The following is a 17,388-nucleotide window of genomic DNA, read 5'->3' on the forward strand; positions in this document are numbered from 1 at the left end:
GCAGTGGTTGGGCAACGTTGAGGAGTGTAGATGCAGTGGTTGGGTAACGTTGAGGAGCGTAGACGCAGTGGTTGGGTAACGTTGAGGAGCGTAGACGCAGTGGTTGGGTAACGTTGAGGAGCATAGACGCAGTGGTTGGGTAACGTTGAGGAGCGTAGACGCAGTGGTTGGGTAACGTTGAGGAGCGTAGACACAGTGGTCAGCTTACGTTGAGGAGCATGGACACAGTGGTCGGGTAACGTTGAGGAGCGTAGACACAGTGGTCAGGTAACGTTGAGGAGCGTAGACGCAGTGGTTGGGTAACGTTGAGGAGCGTAGACGCAGTGTTTAGGTAACCTTGAGGAGCGTTGACGCAGTGGTTGGGTAACGTTGAGGAGCGTAGACGCAGTGTTTAGGTAACCTTGAGGAGCGTTGACGCAGTGGTTGGGTAACATTGAGGAGCGTCGACGTAGTGGTTGGGTAACGTTGAGGATCATAGACGCAGTGGTTGGGTAACGTTGAGGAGCGTAGATGCAGTGGTTGGGTAACGTTGAGGAGCACGGACACAGTGGTTGGGTAACGTTGAGGAGCGTAGACGCAGTGGTTGGGTAACGTTGAGGAGCGTAGACGCAGTGCTTGGGTAACGTTGAGGAGCGTAGACGCAGTGGTTGGGTAACGTTGAGGAGCATAGACGCAGTGGTTGGATAACGTTGAGGAGTGTAGATGCAACGGTTGGGTAACATTGAGGAGCGTAGACGCAGTGGTTGGGTAACATTGAGGAGCGTAGACGCAGTGGTTGGGTAACGTTGAGGAGCGTAGACACAGTGGTTGGGTAACGTTGAGGAGCGTAGACGCAGTGGTTGGGTAACGTTGAGGAGCGTAGATGCAGTGGTTGGGTAACGTTGAGGAGCACGGACACAGTGGTTGGGTAACGTTGAGGAGCGTAGACGCAGTGGTTGGGTAACGTTGAGGAGCGTAGACGCAGTGGTTGGGTAACGTTGAGGAACGTAGACGCAGTGGTTGGGTAACGTTTAGGAGCGTAGACGCAGTGGTTGGGTAACGTTGAGGAGCGTAGACGCAGTGGTTGGGTAACGTTGAGGAGCGTAGACGCAGTGGTTGGGTAACGTTGAGGAGCGTAGACGCAGTGCTTGGGTAACGTTGAGGAGCGTAGACGCAGTGGTTGGGTAACGTTTAGGAGCGTAGACGCAGTGGTTGGGTAACGTTGAGGAGCGTAGACGCAGTGGTTGGGTAACGTTGAGGAGCGTAGACGCAGTGGTTGGGTAACGTTGAGGAGCGTAGACGCAGTGGTTGGGTAACGTTGAGGAACGTAGACGCAGTGGTTGGGTAACGTTTAGGAGCGTAGACGCAGTGGTTGGGTAACGTTGAGAAGCGTAGACGCAGTGGATGGGTAACGTTGAGGAGCATAGAAGCAGTGGTTGGGTAACGTTGAGGAGCGTAGACGCAGTGGTTGGGTAACGTTGAGGAGCGTAGACGCAGTGGTTGGGTAACGTTGAGGAGCGTAGACGCAGTGGTTGGGTAAGGTTGAGGAGCGTAGACGCAGTGGTTGGGTAACGTTGAGGAGCATGGACACAGTGGTTGGGTAACGTTGAGGAGCGTAGACGCAGTGGTTGGGTAACGTTGAGGAGCGTAGACGCAGTGGTTGGGTAACGTTGAGGAGCGTAGACACAGTGGTCAGGTAATGTTGAGGAGCGTAGACGCAGTGGTTGGGTAAGGTTGAGGAGCATGGACACATGGTTGGGTAACGTTGAGGAGCGTAGATGCAGTGGTTGGGTAACGTTGAGCGTAGACGCAGTCATTGGGTAACGTTGAGGAACGTAGACGCAGTGGTTGGGTAACGTTGAGGAGCGTAGACGCAGTGGTTGGGTAACGTTGAGGAGCGTAGACGCAGTGGTTGGGTAACGTTGAGGAGCGTAGACGCAGTGGTTGGGTAACGTTGAGGAGCGTAGACGCAGTGGTTGGGTAACGTTGAGGAGCGTAGACGCAGTGGTTGGGTAACGTTGAGGAGCGTAGACACAGTGGTCAGGTAATGTTGAGGAGCGTAGACGCAGTGGTTGGGTAAGGTTGAGGAGCGTAGACGTAGTGGTTGGGTAACGTTGAGGAGCGTAGACATAGTGGTTGGGTAACATTGAGGAGCGTAGACGCAGTGGTTGGGTAGCGTTGAGGAGGGTAGACGCAGTGGTTGGGTAAGGTTGAGGAGGGTAGACGCAGTGGTTGGGTAACGTTGAGGAGCATGGACACAGTGGTTGGGTAACATTGAGGAGCGTAGACGCAGTGGTTGGGTAGCGTTGAGGAGCGTAGACGCAGTGGTTGGGTAACGTTGAGGAGCGTAGACATAGTGGTTGGGTAGCGTTGAGGAGCGTAGACGCAGTGGTTGGGTAACGTTGAGGAGCGTAGACGCAGTGGTTGGGTAACGTTGAGGAGCGTAGACGCAATGGTTGTGTAACGTTGAGGAGCGTAGACACAGTGGTTGGGTAACATTGAGGAGCGTAGACGCAGTGGTTGGGTAACGTTGAGGAGCGTAGACGCAGTGGTTGGGTAACGTTGAGGAGCGTAGACGCAGTGGTTGGGTAACGTTGAGGAGCGTAGACGCAGTGGTTGGGTAACGTTGAGGAGCGTAGACGCAGTGGTTGGGTAACGTTGAGGAGCGTAGACACAGTGGTCAGCTAACGTTGAGGAGCATGGACACAGTGGTCGGGTAACGTTGAGGAGCGTAGACACAGTGGTCAGGTAACGTTGAGGAGCGTAGACGCAGTGGTTGGGTAACGTTGAGGAGCGTAGACGCAGTGTTTAGGTAACCTTGAGGAGCGTTGACGCAGTGGTTGGGTAACGTTGAGGAGCATGGACACAGTGGTTGGGTAACGTTGAGGAGCGTAGACGCAGTGTTTAGGTAACCTTGAGGAGCGTTGACGCAGTGGTTGGGTAACGTTGAGGAGCATGGACACAGTGGTTGGGTAACGTTGAGGAGCGTAGACGCAGTGGTTGGGTAACGTTGAGGAGCGTAGACGCAGTGGTTGGGTAACGTTGAGAAGCGTAGACGCAGGGGTTGGGTAACGTTGAGGAGCGTAGACGCAGCAGTGTGAACCGGTCCTCAAATGTGTTGCTATTTATTAACATTTATCCCTAAATGAAGGCCAAATTTGTCCTTAAAAAAAAAAAGGTATAACTGACCTTTCGCTCCTTTGCGATTTTGTATACTTTTGGGTCTCATTCCCTCAGGCTCGGCCGCACACCGTAGCTGGGAAATATGCAGTTAGGGGCCACACTTTGTAGAGGTGCCTTGACACCGCAGCGTGGCCTCCACATTTAGCTGTAATGCACCAACTGAATCTTCTTTTTTTAAGTATTTCGGTTTTTTTTTTTTTGCTTGAAAGTGTGGCGGGCCCCTCTGTAAGGTTATTTTCTTTGTAGAGAGCAGCTCTGGTAAGTGTCCTGCAGGGGGCAGTGTGCTCCCTCTACACACAGATCACTGATTGTAATGACAAGAGAAAAGTGTATCTAAAGACTTTGGGCCAGATTCACGTAGCGCAGCGGATCTATAGATCCGCTCGATCTACGTGAATTAAGATCCGCTCCCGCAAGTTTAGGAGGCAAGTGGCTAATTCACAAACAACTTACCTCCAAACTTGCGACGGCGGATCCTAAATCCCCCGGCGGAATTCAAATTCCGCGGCTAGGGGCAGTGTCATCTTAAGAGCATTATAGGCCCCCGGGCAATACAGTGCACTGGGGCCCTGTCTACACAATCACGCACGAGAATTACTGACAAAAATCATAAAATTTACTGGCAGAACCACATTTTTTACTGCCAGTGCAAAAAAAGTACCTAAAATTACAGTTTTCAGTGCCGAACAATGCAAATGTCAGTATTTAAACTATAAACATATAGCTAGTGCTATTAGAAATGTGTTTAAGTTAAACAAAAGTAAAAAAAAAAAAATGTCTTCATTGACATGAAGGTCAGGTTACTATAACCCAGCCAGCACAGAGTTTCCTCTTACATCAGAGTCTGCAGGATTCCCCCTTACAGTGAAAGGGAACTCTTATGTAAAGGGGAACGCTGCAGATCATGATCTAAGGGGGGAACTCTGATGTGGAGAGGGGGCTATGGTGACCAGAGACAACCTTATATCAGAGTCCACTGCTTTCTCTTTCCCACTTACATCAGGGTCCGCAGACTGAGTTCCCCCTTGCATTGTAAGGGGGAATCCTGCAGACTCTGATGTGGGGGGTACTCTGGTGACCAGAGACCACCTTCCGTAGAGTAAATACACTAAGGTAAGGGGGATCACTAATATAGGAGGGGGAACCTTTATATCAGTGCCCCCTTACATTTTTGCATTCACTCCCCCCTTACATCAGCAACCCCCCGCACTCGTGGAGGACCGGATCTTCTCTGTGATTTCCGCGAACTGGGCATGGGCAGTTCTAACCCGTCACTCTCCATAATTTTTTACTGGGGTTGCTGGGCAGCCGGTGGGGCCCCCCAGGCAAGCGGGGCCCCCGGGCAACTGCCCAGCGTGCCCAATGGAAAAGATGGCCCTGGCTAGGGGAGTGTCATATTTAAATCAGGCGCGTTCCAGCGCCGATTTAAATGCGCAGGCGCCGTCCGGGGAATTTCCCGGCGTGCATTGCTCCCACTGACGTCACTAGGACGTCAGTGGTTGCGACGTGAGCGGGACTTGCGACGCGCGTGTTCGTGAATCGGCGTACGCAAACGACGTAGGAAAATTCAAATTCGACGCGGGAACGCCGGCTATACTTAACATTGGCTGCGCCTGATAAAAGAAGGGGTAAGTATACGACGGAAAACCGCTACGGAAACGACGTAAGAACACTGCGACGGGTCCGCGTACGTTCGTGAATTTGCGTATCTCGCTGATTTACATATTATTTATCGTAAATCAGCAGGAACGCCCCCGGCGCCATTTTTAAATTTAAATGAATGAAATTAATCAGGCGCATAGATAGGACCAGTGTAAGTCAGAGATACGATGGTGTATCTCTTTGTGAATCTGGCCCTTTTAATTTTGCTTGTGGGATAGACGGCGAGGGGTTAGAACCCCTGTCAAGTTTTTACTTCTGTCTGTGTCCCTGTTAGGGAGTTTCACTCTCTCTGTTTGCACTGGAGGCCAGGGCCAACTATAGGGGGTACTGGCAGTACTCTCCTACCGGACCCCTATATCCTCCCAGACAAATGATGATTCGCAGCTCTAATCTCACAGGTTGTTCCCCATTCGGCAGTGGCGGTGCGTCCATAAAGCGTGCATGGGCGGCGCCCCCTCTCTTCTGGTACCGCTCTATCATCATAGATAGGTTCATGCAATGCATGAATCTATCTATGGTCGCTGCTGACACCCCCTATTCAGGTGCCCGGCCCATTTTTGGGCACAGGGCACCTGAATTACAGCGGCGGGGGTGTTTTTTGGAAGCACCTTATTGGAGCCATAGGCTCTAATAGGCGCCCAAAACAGTGAACAGCGGGTGTCATGCTTCGCTAACACTGAACCGCCTGGTTTCATTGCTGGGTCTGTTACCGGTCACCTGTGATTGGATGCCTGAGAGAGGACGGAAGAAGGCATGGAGGACATGCAAGAGACCGCCGATGACCCCTACGAGACAGGTAAGTGCCAGGCAGCATCTGATGGGGCACAGTAGCGGCAATTGATCGGCACACTGGCAGCATCTGATGGGGCACAGTAGCGGCAATTGATCGGCACACTGGCAGCATCTGATCGGGCACAGTAGCGGGAATTGATCGGCACACTGGCAGCATCTGATGGGGCACAGTAGTGGCAATTGATTGGCACACTGGCAGCATCTGATGGGGCACAGTAGCAGCAATTGATCGACACACTGGCAGCATCTTATGGGGCACAGTAGCGGCAATTGATCGGCACACTGGCAGCATCTGATGGGGCACAGTAGCGGCAATTGATCGGCACACTGGCAGCATCTGATGGGGCACAGTAGCGGCAATTGATCGGCACACTGGCAGCATCTGATGGGGCACAGTAGGGGCAATTGATCGGCACACTGGCAGAATCTGATGGGGCACAGTAGCGGCAATTGATGGGCACACTGGCAGAATCTGATGGGGCACAGTAGCGGCAATTGATGGGCACACTGGCAGCATCTGATGGGGCACAGTGGTGGCAATTGATTGGCACACTGGCAGCATCTGATGGGGCACAGTAGCGGCAATTGGGCACACTGGCAGCATTTTTATGGGGCACAGTAGCGGCAATTGATCGGCACACTGGCAGCATTTGATGGGGCACCGTAGCAGCAATTGATCGGCACATTGGTAGAGTTTGATGGGGCACACTAGTGGCAATTGATAGGCACAGTGTCAGCAATTGATGGGTACAGGGGCTGAATTTGATGGCACAGTGGCGGCAATTTATGGGTACAGTGACTGCGCTTGATGGCGCAGTAGCTGCGTTTGATGGGCACAGTGGCTGCAATTGATGGGGTTTTTTTTCAGTTTGTTTGCACCCCTCAAAAATTTTAAGCACCACCTGCCACTGCCATTCGGCATTATTAAGTGATTAGAATGTCAGCTCAGCGGGCTAGGATCCTTCCTATGTCTAGTTGTTCTTCTGTGTAATTAATCATTAATTTGCCCGAACTGGTAAATTTGCCCCCTTATCTCGCTATTAGGAAACATCAGAGATGTCAGGTCACTGGAACGAAGGACAGTACAAAATCCAGAGAGGGGGATTATGGGAATGCCGCCCATCACGGGGCTCGCCTGCCAAAGATGTAGAAATGCGATGAGTGCTGAGGACAGGGAGACGCTTATGAGCGACCTACATGCAGCACGTGCGCAGCCACATAATGGGGTAGTGTGTCAGGGTGTCCTGGATTGTCCCATCGCTGGCTTTTCCTCTCTGCTCAGTGATGTATGAAAGACGCAGACAAAACACGACATTCAGGATAAATATGCTGTGAGATGGTTTGTTTATCTGGGTCTACGTGGAGGCTTTGAGGCTTGGTGGGGACGGAATAAAGATCTGTTCCCATTTTCAGCTTATAACAGCCCCAGAATCTTCTCCGTGACACCAACCTTGCAGATATTTAGATAAGTCTAGGGTAGAGGGTTATGGTTCGGGTTAAACCTAAAGGATTTCTGGGTTATGGTGAGGGACAGAGGGTTAGAGTTAGGATTAGAGGGTTAGAGTTAGGGCTAGAGGGTTAGAGTTGGGATTAGAGGGTTAGAGTTAGGGCTAGAGGGTTAGAGTTAGGGCTAGAGGGTTAGAGTTGGGATTAGAGGGTTAGAGTTAGGGCTAGAGGGTTAGAGTTAGGATTAGAGGGTTAGAGTTAGGATTAGAGGGTTAGAGTTAGGATTAGAGGGTTAGAGTTAGGGCTAGAGGGTTAGAGTTAGGGCTAGAGGGTTAGAGTTAGGATTAGAGGGTTAGAGTTAGGATTAGAGGGTTAGAGTTAGGGCTAGAGGGTTAGAGTTAGGATTAGAGGGTTAGAGTTATGATTAGAGGGTTAGAGTTAGGATTAGAGGGTTAGAGTTAGGATTAGAGGGTTAGAGTTAGGATTAGAGGGTTAGAGTTAGGGCTAGAGGGTTAGAGTTATGATTAGAGGGTTAGAGTTAGGATTAGAGGGTTAGAGTTAGGGCTAGAGGGTTAGACTTAGGATTAGAGGGTTAGAGTTAGGATTAGAGGGTTAGAGTTAGGATTAGAGGGTTAGAGTTAGGATTAGAGGGTTAGAGTTAGGGCTAGAGGGTTAGAGTTAGGATTAGAGGGTTAGAGTTAGGATCAGAGGGTTAGAGTTAGGATCAGAGGGTTAGAGTTAGGATTAGAGGGTTAGAGTTGGGGCTAGAGGGTTAGAGTTGGGGCTAGAGGGTTAGTACTGGGTCTACATGGGGTCTTTGGTGTTCTGTTCCAATGTTCAGCCTATAACAACCCCCAAATCTTCTCTGTGACACTAGCCTTACAGATATTTAGATAAGTCTAGGGTAGAGGGTTATTATGTAGGGTTTGATTTAAAGGGTTAGTGGGTTATGGTTAGGAAGAGAGGGTTAGAGTTAGCATTAGAGGGTTAGAGTTAGCATTAGAGTGTTAGAGTTAGGGCTAGAGGGTTAGTACTGGGTCTACATGGGGTCATTGATGTTCTGTTCCAATGTTCAACCTATACCAACCCCAAAATCATCTCTGTGACACCAGCCTTACAGATATATAGATAGGTCTAGGTTAGAGGATTATGGTTAGAGTTAGCTTTAGAGGGTTAGAGTTTAGGTTAGAGGGTTAGTGTTAGGGCTAGAGGGCTAGTATCGGGTCTGCATAAAGTCTTTGATGTTCCGTTCCAATGATCAGCCTATAACAACCCCAAAATCTTCTCTATGACACCAGCCTTACAGATATTTAGATACGTTTAGGATAGTGGGTTATGGGTAGGTTTTGATTTAAAGGGTTAGTGGGTTATGGTTAGAAAGAGAGGGTTAGAGTTAAGGTTTAGAGGGCTAGAGTTAGGATTAGAGGGTTAGTACTGGGTCTACATGAGGTCATTGATGTTCTGTTACCATGTTCAACCTATACCAACCCCAAAATCTTCTCTGTGACACCAGCCTTACAGATATATAGATAGGTCTAGGTTAGAGGGTTATGGTTATGGTTAGAGTTAGCTTTAGAGGGTTAGCGTTTAGGTTAGAGGGTAAGTGTTAGGGCTAGAGGGTTAGTATGGGGTCTACATGAAGTCTTTAAAGTTCCGTTCCAATGTTAAGCCTATAACAACCCCAAAATCTGCTCTGTGACACCAGCCTTACAGATATTTAGATACGTTTAGGGTAGAGGGTTATGGGGAAGGTTTCGATTTAAAGGGTAAGTGGGTTATGGTTAGGGAGAGAGAGTTAGAGTTAGGGTTAGTATCGGGTCTACATGGAGTCTTTGATGTTCTGTTCCCATGTTTAGCCTATAACAACCCCAAAATCTTTTCCGTGACACCAACCCTGCAGATATTTAGATAAGTCTAGGGTAGAGGGTTATGGTTAGGGTTAAACCTAAAGGATTTCTGGGTTATGGTGAGGGACAGAGGGTTAGAGTTAGGATTAGAGGGTTAGAGTTAGGGCTAGAGGGTTAGAGTTAGGATTAGAGGGTTAGAGTTAGGGCTAGAGGGTTAGAGTTAGGGCTAGAGGGTTAGAGTTAGGTCTAGAGGGTTAGTATTGGGTCTACATGGGGTCTTTGGTGTTCTGTTCCAATGTTCAGCCTATAACAACCCCAAAATCTTCTCTGTGACACCAGCCTTACAGATATTTAGACAAGTCTAGGATAGAGGGTTATTAGGTAGGGTTTGATTTAAAGGGTTAGTGGGTTATGGTTAGGGAGAGAGGGTTAGAGTTAGCATTAGAGGGTTAGAGTTAGGATTAGAGGGTTAGTACTGGGTCTACATGGGGTATTTGATGTTCTGTCTCAATGTTCAGCCTATACCAACCCCATAATCTTCTCTGTGACACCAGCCCTACAGATATATAGATAGGTCTAAGGTAGAGGGTTATGGTTAGAGTTAGCGTTAGAGGGTTAGAGTTTAGGTTAGAGGGTAAGTGTTAGGACTAGAGGGTTAGTATGGGGTCTACATGAAGTCTTTGATGTTCCGTTCCAATGTTCAGCCTATAACAACCCCAAAATCTGCTCTGTGACACCAACCTTGCAGATATTTAGATAAGTCTAGGGTAGAGGGTTATGGGGAAGGTTTCGATTTAAAGGGTAAGTGGGTTATGGTTAGGGAGAGAGAGTTAGAGTTAGGGTTAGTATCGGGTCTACATGGAGTCTTTGATGTTCTGTTCCCATGTTTAGCCTATAACAACCCCAAAATCTTCTCCGTGACACCAACCTTGCAGATATTTAGATAAGTCTAGGGTAGAGGGTCATGGTTAGGGTTAAACCTAAAGGATTACTGGGTTATGGTTAGGGAGAGATGGTTAGAGTTAGAGGGTTAGAGTTAGGATTAGAGGGTTTGATTTAGGATTAGAGGGCTAGTACTGGGTCTACATGGATGGGGTCTTTGATGTTCCGTCCCAATGTTCAACCCCAGAATCTTCTCTGTGACACCAGATATATAGATAGGTCTTAGGTAGAGGGTTATGGTTACAGTTAGAGTTAGCGTTAGGGGGTTAGAGTTTACGTTAGAGGGTTATTGTTAGGGCTAGAGGGTTAGTATCGGGTCTACATGATGTCTTTGATGTTCCGTTCCAATCTTTAGCCTATAACAACCCTAAAATCTTCTCTGTGGCACTAGCCTTACAGATATTTAGATAAGTCTAGGGTAGAGGGTTATGGGTAGGGTTTGATTTAAAGGGTTAGTGGGTTATGGTTAGGGAGAGAAGGTTTGAGTTAGGATTAAAGGGTTAGTACTGGGTCTACATGGGGTCATTGATGTTCTGTTCCCATTTTCAGCCTATACCAACCCCAAAATCTTCTCTGTGACACCAGCCTTACAGATATTTAGATAAGTCTAGGGTTAGAAGGTTAGGGTTAGAGTTGCGGTCAGAAATAAAGGGTTGGTGAGTTAAGGTTAGAAAGAGAGGTTTAGGTGCAGGGAGCTAGAGTTTAGGTTAGAGGGTTAGTATTGGGTCTACATGAGTGCTTGATGTTCTGTCACATTTTTCAGCCTACAACAACCCCAAACTATTCTCCATGACACCAGCCTTACATATAATTAGATAAGTCTAGGGTAAGAGGGTTAGGGTTAGAATTTAAGGGTTAGGGTTAGGCAGTGAGGATCAGAGTTAGGCTTAGAGGACTTGGGTTAGTATTAGGACGAGGGGGCTAGAGTTTAAGTTAGAGGGTTAGAGTGTTAGGATTGGGGGGGTTAGAGTTCAGGTTAGCGGGTTAGTACTGGTTTTACATGAAGCCTTTGGTGTTCTGTTCCAATGTTCAGCCTATAACAACCCCGAAGTCTTTTCCATGATACCAGCCTTGCAGATATTTAGATAAGTCTAGGGTAGAGGGTTAGGGTTTGGGTTAGAAATAAAGGGTTGGTAGGTTATGGTCAGAAAAAGAGGGTTAGAGTTAGGATTAGGAGGTTAGAGGGTTAGTTAGGGCTATAGAGGGTTAGACCCGGTACTAACCCGCTAACCTAAACTCTAACCCCCAATCCTAACCCTAACAACATGAAGTCTTTGATATTCTGTTCCAATGTTTAGCCTATAACAGCCCCAAAATCTTCTCTGTGACACCAACCTTGCAGATATTTTGTGTCCATGTATAAAAATGTGCAATTCGCTCAGGTATAATACGGTAACTACAGTAAAAGTGCTAATAAACCTCTTATGAGAGAACAGAAGACCAAAGAACAGGAACAGCATGATAATCGAGTGTTCTTCTCCTCCGGCCTCCCTCGTGTTTCAGTTGAGGTGGACCTCTTGATTCTCACCCCATTGACACCCACATTTCCAGACAGTTTAATTCTCACTTGGCTTTTAGGAAATCATTGTTTACAATACGTGTTTTTAGCCCTGAAGAAGAGAGTTCTAAGACCCTGAAATGTGGCGGCCTCTAACCAAGAACAACAGACTTTATTACATCTACCACTAACAGAATGAGAGGCGATGTGCTTGGATTCCTCCTCAAAGTGTCCTTTCAGGTGCCTCTTGGTGTCCTCCAGGTTCTGCCTCACGTCCCAGCCACAGTGTTGAAGGTCCTGAAGGGACTGCGACGAGTTCCTCCTAGCACACACTTCCTGGCGCCCCCCTTGCCTGAAAGGAGCTTTCACAAACTTTCACAAACTCCCACTAGTCACTTACCTTTCGGAAGAATCTGTTATTCGCCCCCCCCCCCGGTGTATTTTCTCCTCCTAGTGTATTCTCTCCCCCGCCTTCCCCAGTGTATTCTCTCCCCCGCCTTCCCCAGTGTATTCTCTCCCCCTGTGTATTCTCTCCCCCCAGTGTATTCTCTCCCCCCTGTGTATTCTCTCCCCCCAGTGTATTCTCTGCCCCCAATGTATTCTCTCCCCCCTGTGTATTCTGTCCCCCCAGTATATTCTCTCCCCCTGGTATATTCCCTCCCCCCCGGTGTATTCTCTCCCTCCAGTGTATTCTCTCCCCACGTTTCCTGGGGTATTCTCTCCCCATATTGTATTCTCTCCCCCCCCCAGTGTATTCTCTCCCCCCGATGTATTCTCTCCCCCACAGTGTATTCTCTCCCCCACTGTGTATTCTCTCCCCCGCCTTCCCCAGTGTATTCTCTGCCACCGGTGTATTCTCTCCCCCCTGTGTATTCTCTCCCCCCAGTGTATTCTCTCCCCCTGTGTATTCTCTCCCCCCCGGTGTATTCTCTCCCCCCAGTGTATTTTCTGCCCCCGCTATATTCTCTGCCCCCAATGTATTATCTCCCCCGCCTTCCCCAGTGTATTCTCTGCCCCCTGTGTATTCTCTCCCCCCAGTGTATTTTCTGCCCCCGGTATATTCTCTGCCCCCAATGTATTCTCTCCCCAAGTGTATTCTGTCCCCCCAGTGTATTCTCTCTCCCTGGTATATTCCCCCCCCGGTGTATTCTCTCCCCCAGTGTGTTCTCTCCCCACGTTCCCTGGGGTATTCTCTCCCCCCTGTGTATTCTCTCCCCCTGGTATATTCCCCCCCCCCCGGTGTATTCTCTCCCCCCAGTGTATTTTCCCCCCAGTGTATTCTCTCCCCCACGGTATATTCTCTGCCCCCATTGTATTTTCTGCCTCCCTTGGTGTATTCTCTCCCCTGGTGTATTCTCTCTCTCTCTTGTATTCTATCCCCCTGGTATATTCCAGCCCCCCCCAGTGTATTCCCCCCCCATGTATTCTCTCCCACCAGTGTATTCTCCCCCCCCAGTCTACTCTCTCCTGCCAGTGTATTCTCTCCCCCCTGGTATATTCCCTCCCCCCAGTGTATTCTCCCCCCCTGGTGTATTCTCTCTCCCCATGTGTTCTCTCCCCACATTCCCTGGGGTATTCTCCCCCCACATTGTATCCCCCCAGTGTATTCTCGCCCCTCAGTGTATTCTCTCCCTCCAGTCTACTCTTTCCACCCGGTGTATTCTCCCCCCTCTCTGTATCCCCCCCCCCCCAGTATATTCTGACCCCCAGTGTATTCTCTCCCTACCAATATGGATTCTCTCTTCTGGTGTACTCTCTCTCCCCCCATTCCTTGTGTACTCTCTCCCATTGGTGTATTCTGTGTTATCCCCCCCCCCCCCGGCATGTCACCACACACTCACAAACACGTTGGGTCGGTTCACATTTTATTGTCAAGTACAAAGATTTATTAAATTCTCTGCTATAAACAGTTCCCTTCTCCCAAAAATAAGTAATTTCTTCATAATTTAAACTACTTACACTACACCCCCCTCCCCAGCCAGGCTGTACATGGAGGCCGGGGGGGGAGACAATAATATTAATCTATGACAATTTTAATACAAAGTAGTTAAAAATACAGTAAAAACAAGAATACCACAACAATCCTCCCACAATGAAGGGATCGGTCAGCGCCCACTAGGGAGGAGGCGCAGGAAGCATCGCTCTGCTCCGCGGGGGTGGGGACTAGAAAGATACATTGTGTCGTAGGGCAGTCGGGGGCAACGCATTTCAGGAAAATGGCAGATTAAAACGTAATACAAAAGACAACTTTCTGTATTTGACGGTGACATTGCTAATTAGTATCTGACAGCAATATTACAATCTGTAACTGTTCAGCCAGTCTTGTGGTTCTCCTTAGCCATTAGGGAGACACTAATGCAAGGGTCACTGTAGAATAATTCTATTGACCTTTTCAAATGACAGGGTCTCTTTAAAGTCCACCCCTGACATATACTCACCATCGCAGCACTCCCTCCTTCCTCCATTATAACCAATAGAACCTCGGTCCTTCTGGGTGTCATGAGCGCGCGATCTCCTTCTACGATGCAGTGCTCATGCCTAAGTCACATGACCAAAGCGGCAATGGTGTCGCCCCCTTTTGGTCACGTGACTTAGGTCTTAGCTTTCAGGAAAGCTCCAACATTGGCTGGGGAAGGAGCAGAGGGGGAAACGCTTTGATGCTAGGTTTTCACCTGGGTGGGGACTTTAAAGAGAACCTGTCATTTGCCCTAAATGGGCGAGGTGACAGGGACCCTTTACAAGCAAACCCTTTATCACCTAATGCCCCGTACACACACACGGAATTTCCAACAAGAAAAGTCAGATGTGAGCTTTTGGTCGGAAATTTTGACCGTGTGTAGGCTCCATCGGACTTTTCCTGTCGGAAATTTCCGACAACAAGAAGGAAAAAATTCCAATCGGAATTTCCGAATGTCGGTAGCAATTCCGACGCGCAAAATTTCCGATGCATGCTGGGAAACAATTCGACACATGCTCGGAAGCATTGAACTTAATTTTCTCGGCTCGTCGTAGTGTTGTACGTTACCGCGTTCTTGGTCTAAAGTTTCGAGAACTTTTGTGTGACTGTGTTACAGTAATTCGCCTCCTTTGCCCGCGTCCGCCTGCCTCAGCCCTTGTTTCACTTTGTACAATCCTGCGCAATTCCGTTTTATTACCAGTTTACTCCGCGTGGTGTTTTTACACCCGCATTGCTGACTGCAGTGGAAATATTCCGCATAAATTCCTGACATATTTCATATTTTTTGTAACTAGGGATCTCACAATCCTCAGCGACGGTCTCCAGTTAATATCCCTTGATGGACTTCAACAACTGCCCCCCCCCCCCCCATCTACTGCTCCCACATACTCAGGTTACAGAACGCATCTCCGAGCGCAATGCTCTGCAGATCAGACGGGTTCAAGGCTTCCCCATAACAGGTGCAGCTTGGCAGAATTGCTTTCTCGTAGGGATCTTCCCTGAAGCTCCAGATGTCCATCATGTTTTTTTGGCAGGGGTAGATGGGTCAAAGCTGCAGTGCAGAATTAGCAGAGGGGACGGTAATGACATTGGAGGAACTGAATAGATAGGCAGCAGAGTTTCTAGGTGTGTTGGCTACTAGCAGCTACCCTGAACCTTGACCATGTATCCACCAACCCCTCTCCAGAGTCTGGATCTCCTGTTCTTATCCCACCCCACTTGATGCCCCTACAGAACACCGTGACAAATTAGACCAGGATATTGCCTCCTTATGACAGTGAATGGGACATAGTCCCATCCTTTGGCTGCTTACCCATCTGCATCAAAGGCTAGAACTGCCACAGGAAGGTCATCTACTGACCTGCATCTTAGGGAAGAGACAGCCACCTGCCTCATCTCTATGGGGGGACAGTTCAGTAGTGGACCTTCTTGTGGCAGTAAGGTATAAGGGATGGCTGGAGAGGTGGGGGAGAACCTACAGACTTATGTTTGGTGGCCAGGTCAAAGACTGCAACAAGAAGGTCATCTAGTGACCTGCAGCCACCTGCCTCTTCTCTGGGGTGCAGGTCAGTAGTGGACCTTCTTCTGGCAGTAAGGTATAAGGGATGGCTGGAGAGGTGGGGGAGAACCTACAGACTTATGTTTGGTGGCCAGTCTAGTCAGGTCAAAGATCGCCTTACAACTTACTGACACAAGAAGCTCATCTACTGACCTGCAGCCACCTGCCTCTTCTTTAGGGTGCAGGTAAGTAAATGACCTTCTTGTGGCAGTAAGGTGATCTTTGACCTTGCCAGATTGGCCATCAAACATAAGTTTGTAGGTTCTCCCCGACCTATATAACCATTGCTTAAATGGCCCTTCTGAAGGCAAGAATCAATTGGTTGCATGTTCCAAGACCATACCAGTCTATACTTCCCTTCAGAAGGGCCGTCAGGTGAATGGGACATAGGCCCACTCTCTGGCTTTTTACCCCTCTGAATCAAAAGATGTAACCTCTCCAAAAAGGTCATCTACTGACCTGCATCCTAGAGAAGAGACCGTCACATGCCTCATCTCTAGGGTGCAGGTCAGTAGATGACCTTCTTGTGGCAGTAGGTTGATCTTTGTCCTAGCCAGATTGGCCACCAAACATAAGTTTGTAGGTTCTTCCCAACCTCTCCAGCCATCCCTTATACCTTACTGCCACAAGAAGGTCCACTACTGACCTGCCCCCCATAGAGATGAGACAGATGGCTGTCTGTTCTCTAGGATAACCATCACTTAAATGGCCCTTCTGAAGGCAAGAATCAATGGGTTGCATGTTCCTAGACAGAGCCAGTTGATTCTTCCCTTCAGAAGGGCCGTCAGGGGAATGGGACATAGGCCCACTCTCTGGCTTTTTACCCCTCTGAATCAAAAGATATAACCTCTACAAAAAGGTCATCTACTGACCTGCATCCTAGAGAAGAGACCGTCACCTGCCTCTTCTCTAGGGTGCAGGTCAGTAGATGACCTTCTTGTGGCAGTAAGTTGATCTTTGTCCTAGCCAGATTGGCCATCAAACATAAGTTTGTAGGTTCTCCCCGACCTCTCTAGCCATCCCTTATACCTTACTGCCACAAGAAGGTCCACTACTGATCTACACCCTAGAGATGAGGCAGATGGTTGTCTGTTCTCTAGGATAACCATCGCTTAAATGGCCCTTCTGAAGGCAAGAATCAATGGGTTGCATGTTCCTAGACATAACCAGTTGATTCTTCCCTTCAGAAGGGCCATCAGGGGAATGGGACATAGGCCCACTCTCTGGCTTTTTACCCCTCGGAATCAAAAGATGTAACCACTACAAAAAGGTCATTTACTGACCTGCATCCTAGAGAAGAGACCGTCATCTGCCTCTTCTCTAGGGTGCAGGTCAGTAGATGACCTTCTTGTGGCAGTAAGTTGATCTTTGTCCTAGCCAGATTGGCCACCAAACATACTGTAAGTCTGTAGGTGATCCCCAATCTCTCCAGCCAGGCTTAAACGGGCCCTTCTGAAGGAAAGAATTACTGGGTTGCATGTTCCTAGACAATACCAATTGTCTAGGAGCATGCAACCCATTGACTCTTTCCTTCTGAAGGGTCATGCAGGTGAATGGGACATAGGCCCAACCTCTGGATGCTTACCCCTGTGAATAAAAAAGTGGAACTGACACAAGAAGGTCATCTACGTACCTGCATCCTAAAGATGAGACTGCCACCTTCCTCTTCTCTAGGGTGCAGGTCAGTAGATGACCTTCTTGTGGCAGCAAGGTTATCTTCGACCTTGCTAGATTGGCCATCAAACATAAGTCTGTAGGTGTTCCCCCGACCTCTCCAGCCATCCCTTCTGAAGAGATGGCTGTTACTAGACAATTGGCTTTGTCCGATGCCCCCCGGATAAACTGATGCTGGGGTGTTTAACAAGGTGCCCCCCCCCCCTCGTTTCTCTATTTATAGAAACATGTACATTTGGTCAATTCGTTTGTTGAAAGATCTTTCAGTAATCAGATCATGCCTGCATGTCTGTCTTCCCTCTGTCCATAGGCTGCACTCATTGGCTGCAGGCTTACAAGGTCAGGCAGT

At 48.7% G+C, this 17,388-nt stretch overlaps 1 protein-coding gene across 1 annotated transcript in view; it reads right to left on the bottom strand.

Annotated features, from left to right (window-relative positions):
* The window catches only part of LOC120945933 (extensin-3-like), a 38,069-nt gene extending 20,957 nt beyond the window's left edge, over positions 1–17,112 (bottom strand). Inside the window, exon 1 of the mRNA XM_040360516.1 lies at positions 16,999–17,112. Within this exon, the coding sequence (XP_040216450.1) occupies positions 16,999–17,112 (114 nt within the window). The remainder of the gene's footprint in view (positions 1–16,998) is intronic.
* Positions 17,113–17,388: the final 276 nt, after the last annotated feature.

This window comes from Rana temporaria, chromosome 7 (genome assembly GCF_905171775.1).
Source record: "Rana temporaria chromosome 7, aRanTem1.1, whole genome shotgun sequence".
Taxonomy (NCBI): domain Eukaryota; kingdom Metazoa; phylum Chordata; class Amphibia; order Anura; family Ranidae; genus Rana; species Rana temporaria.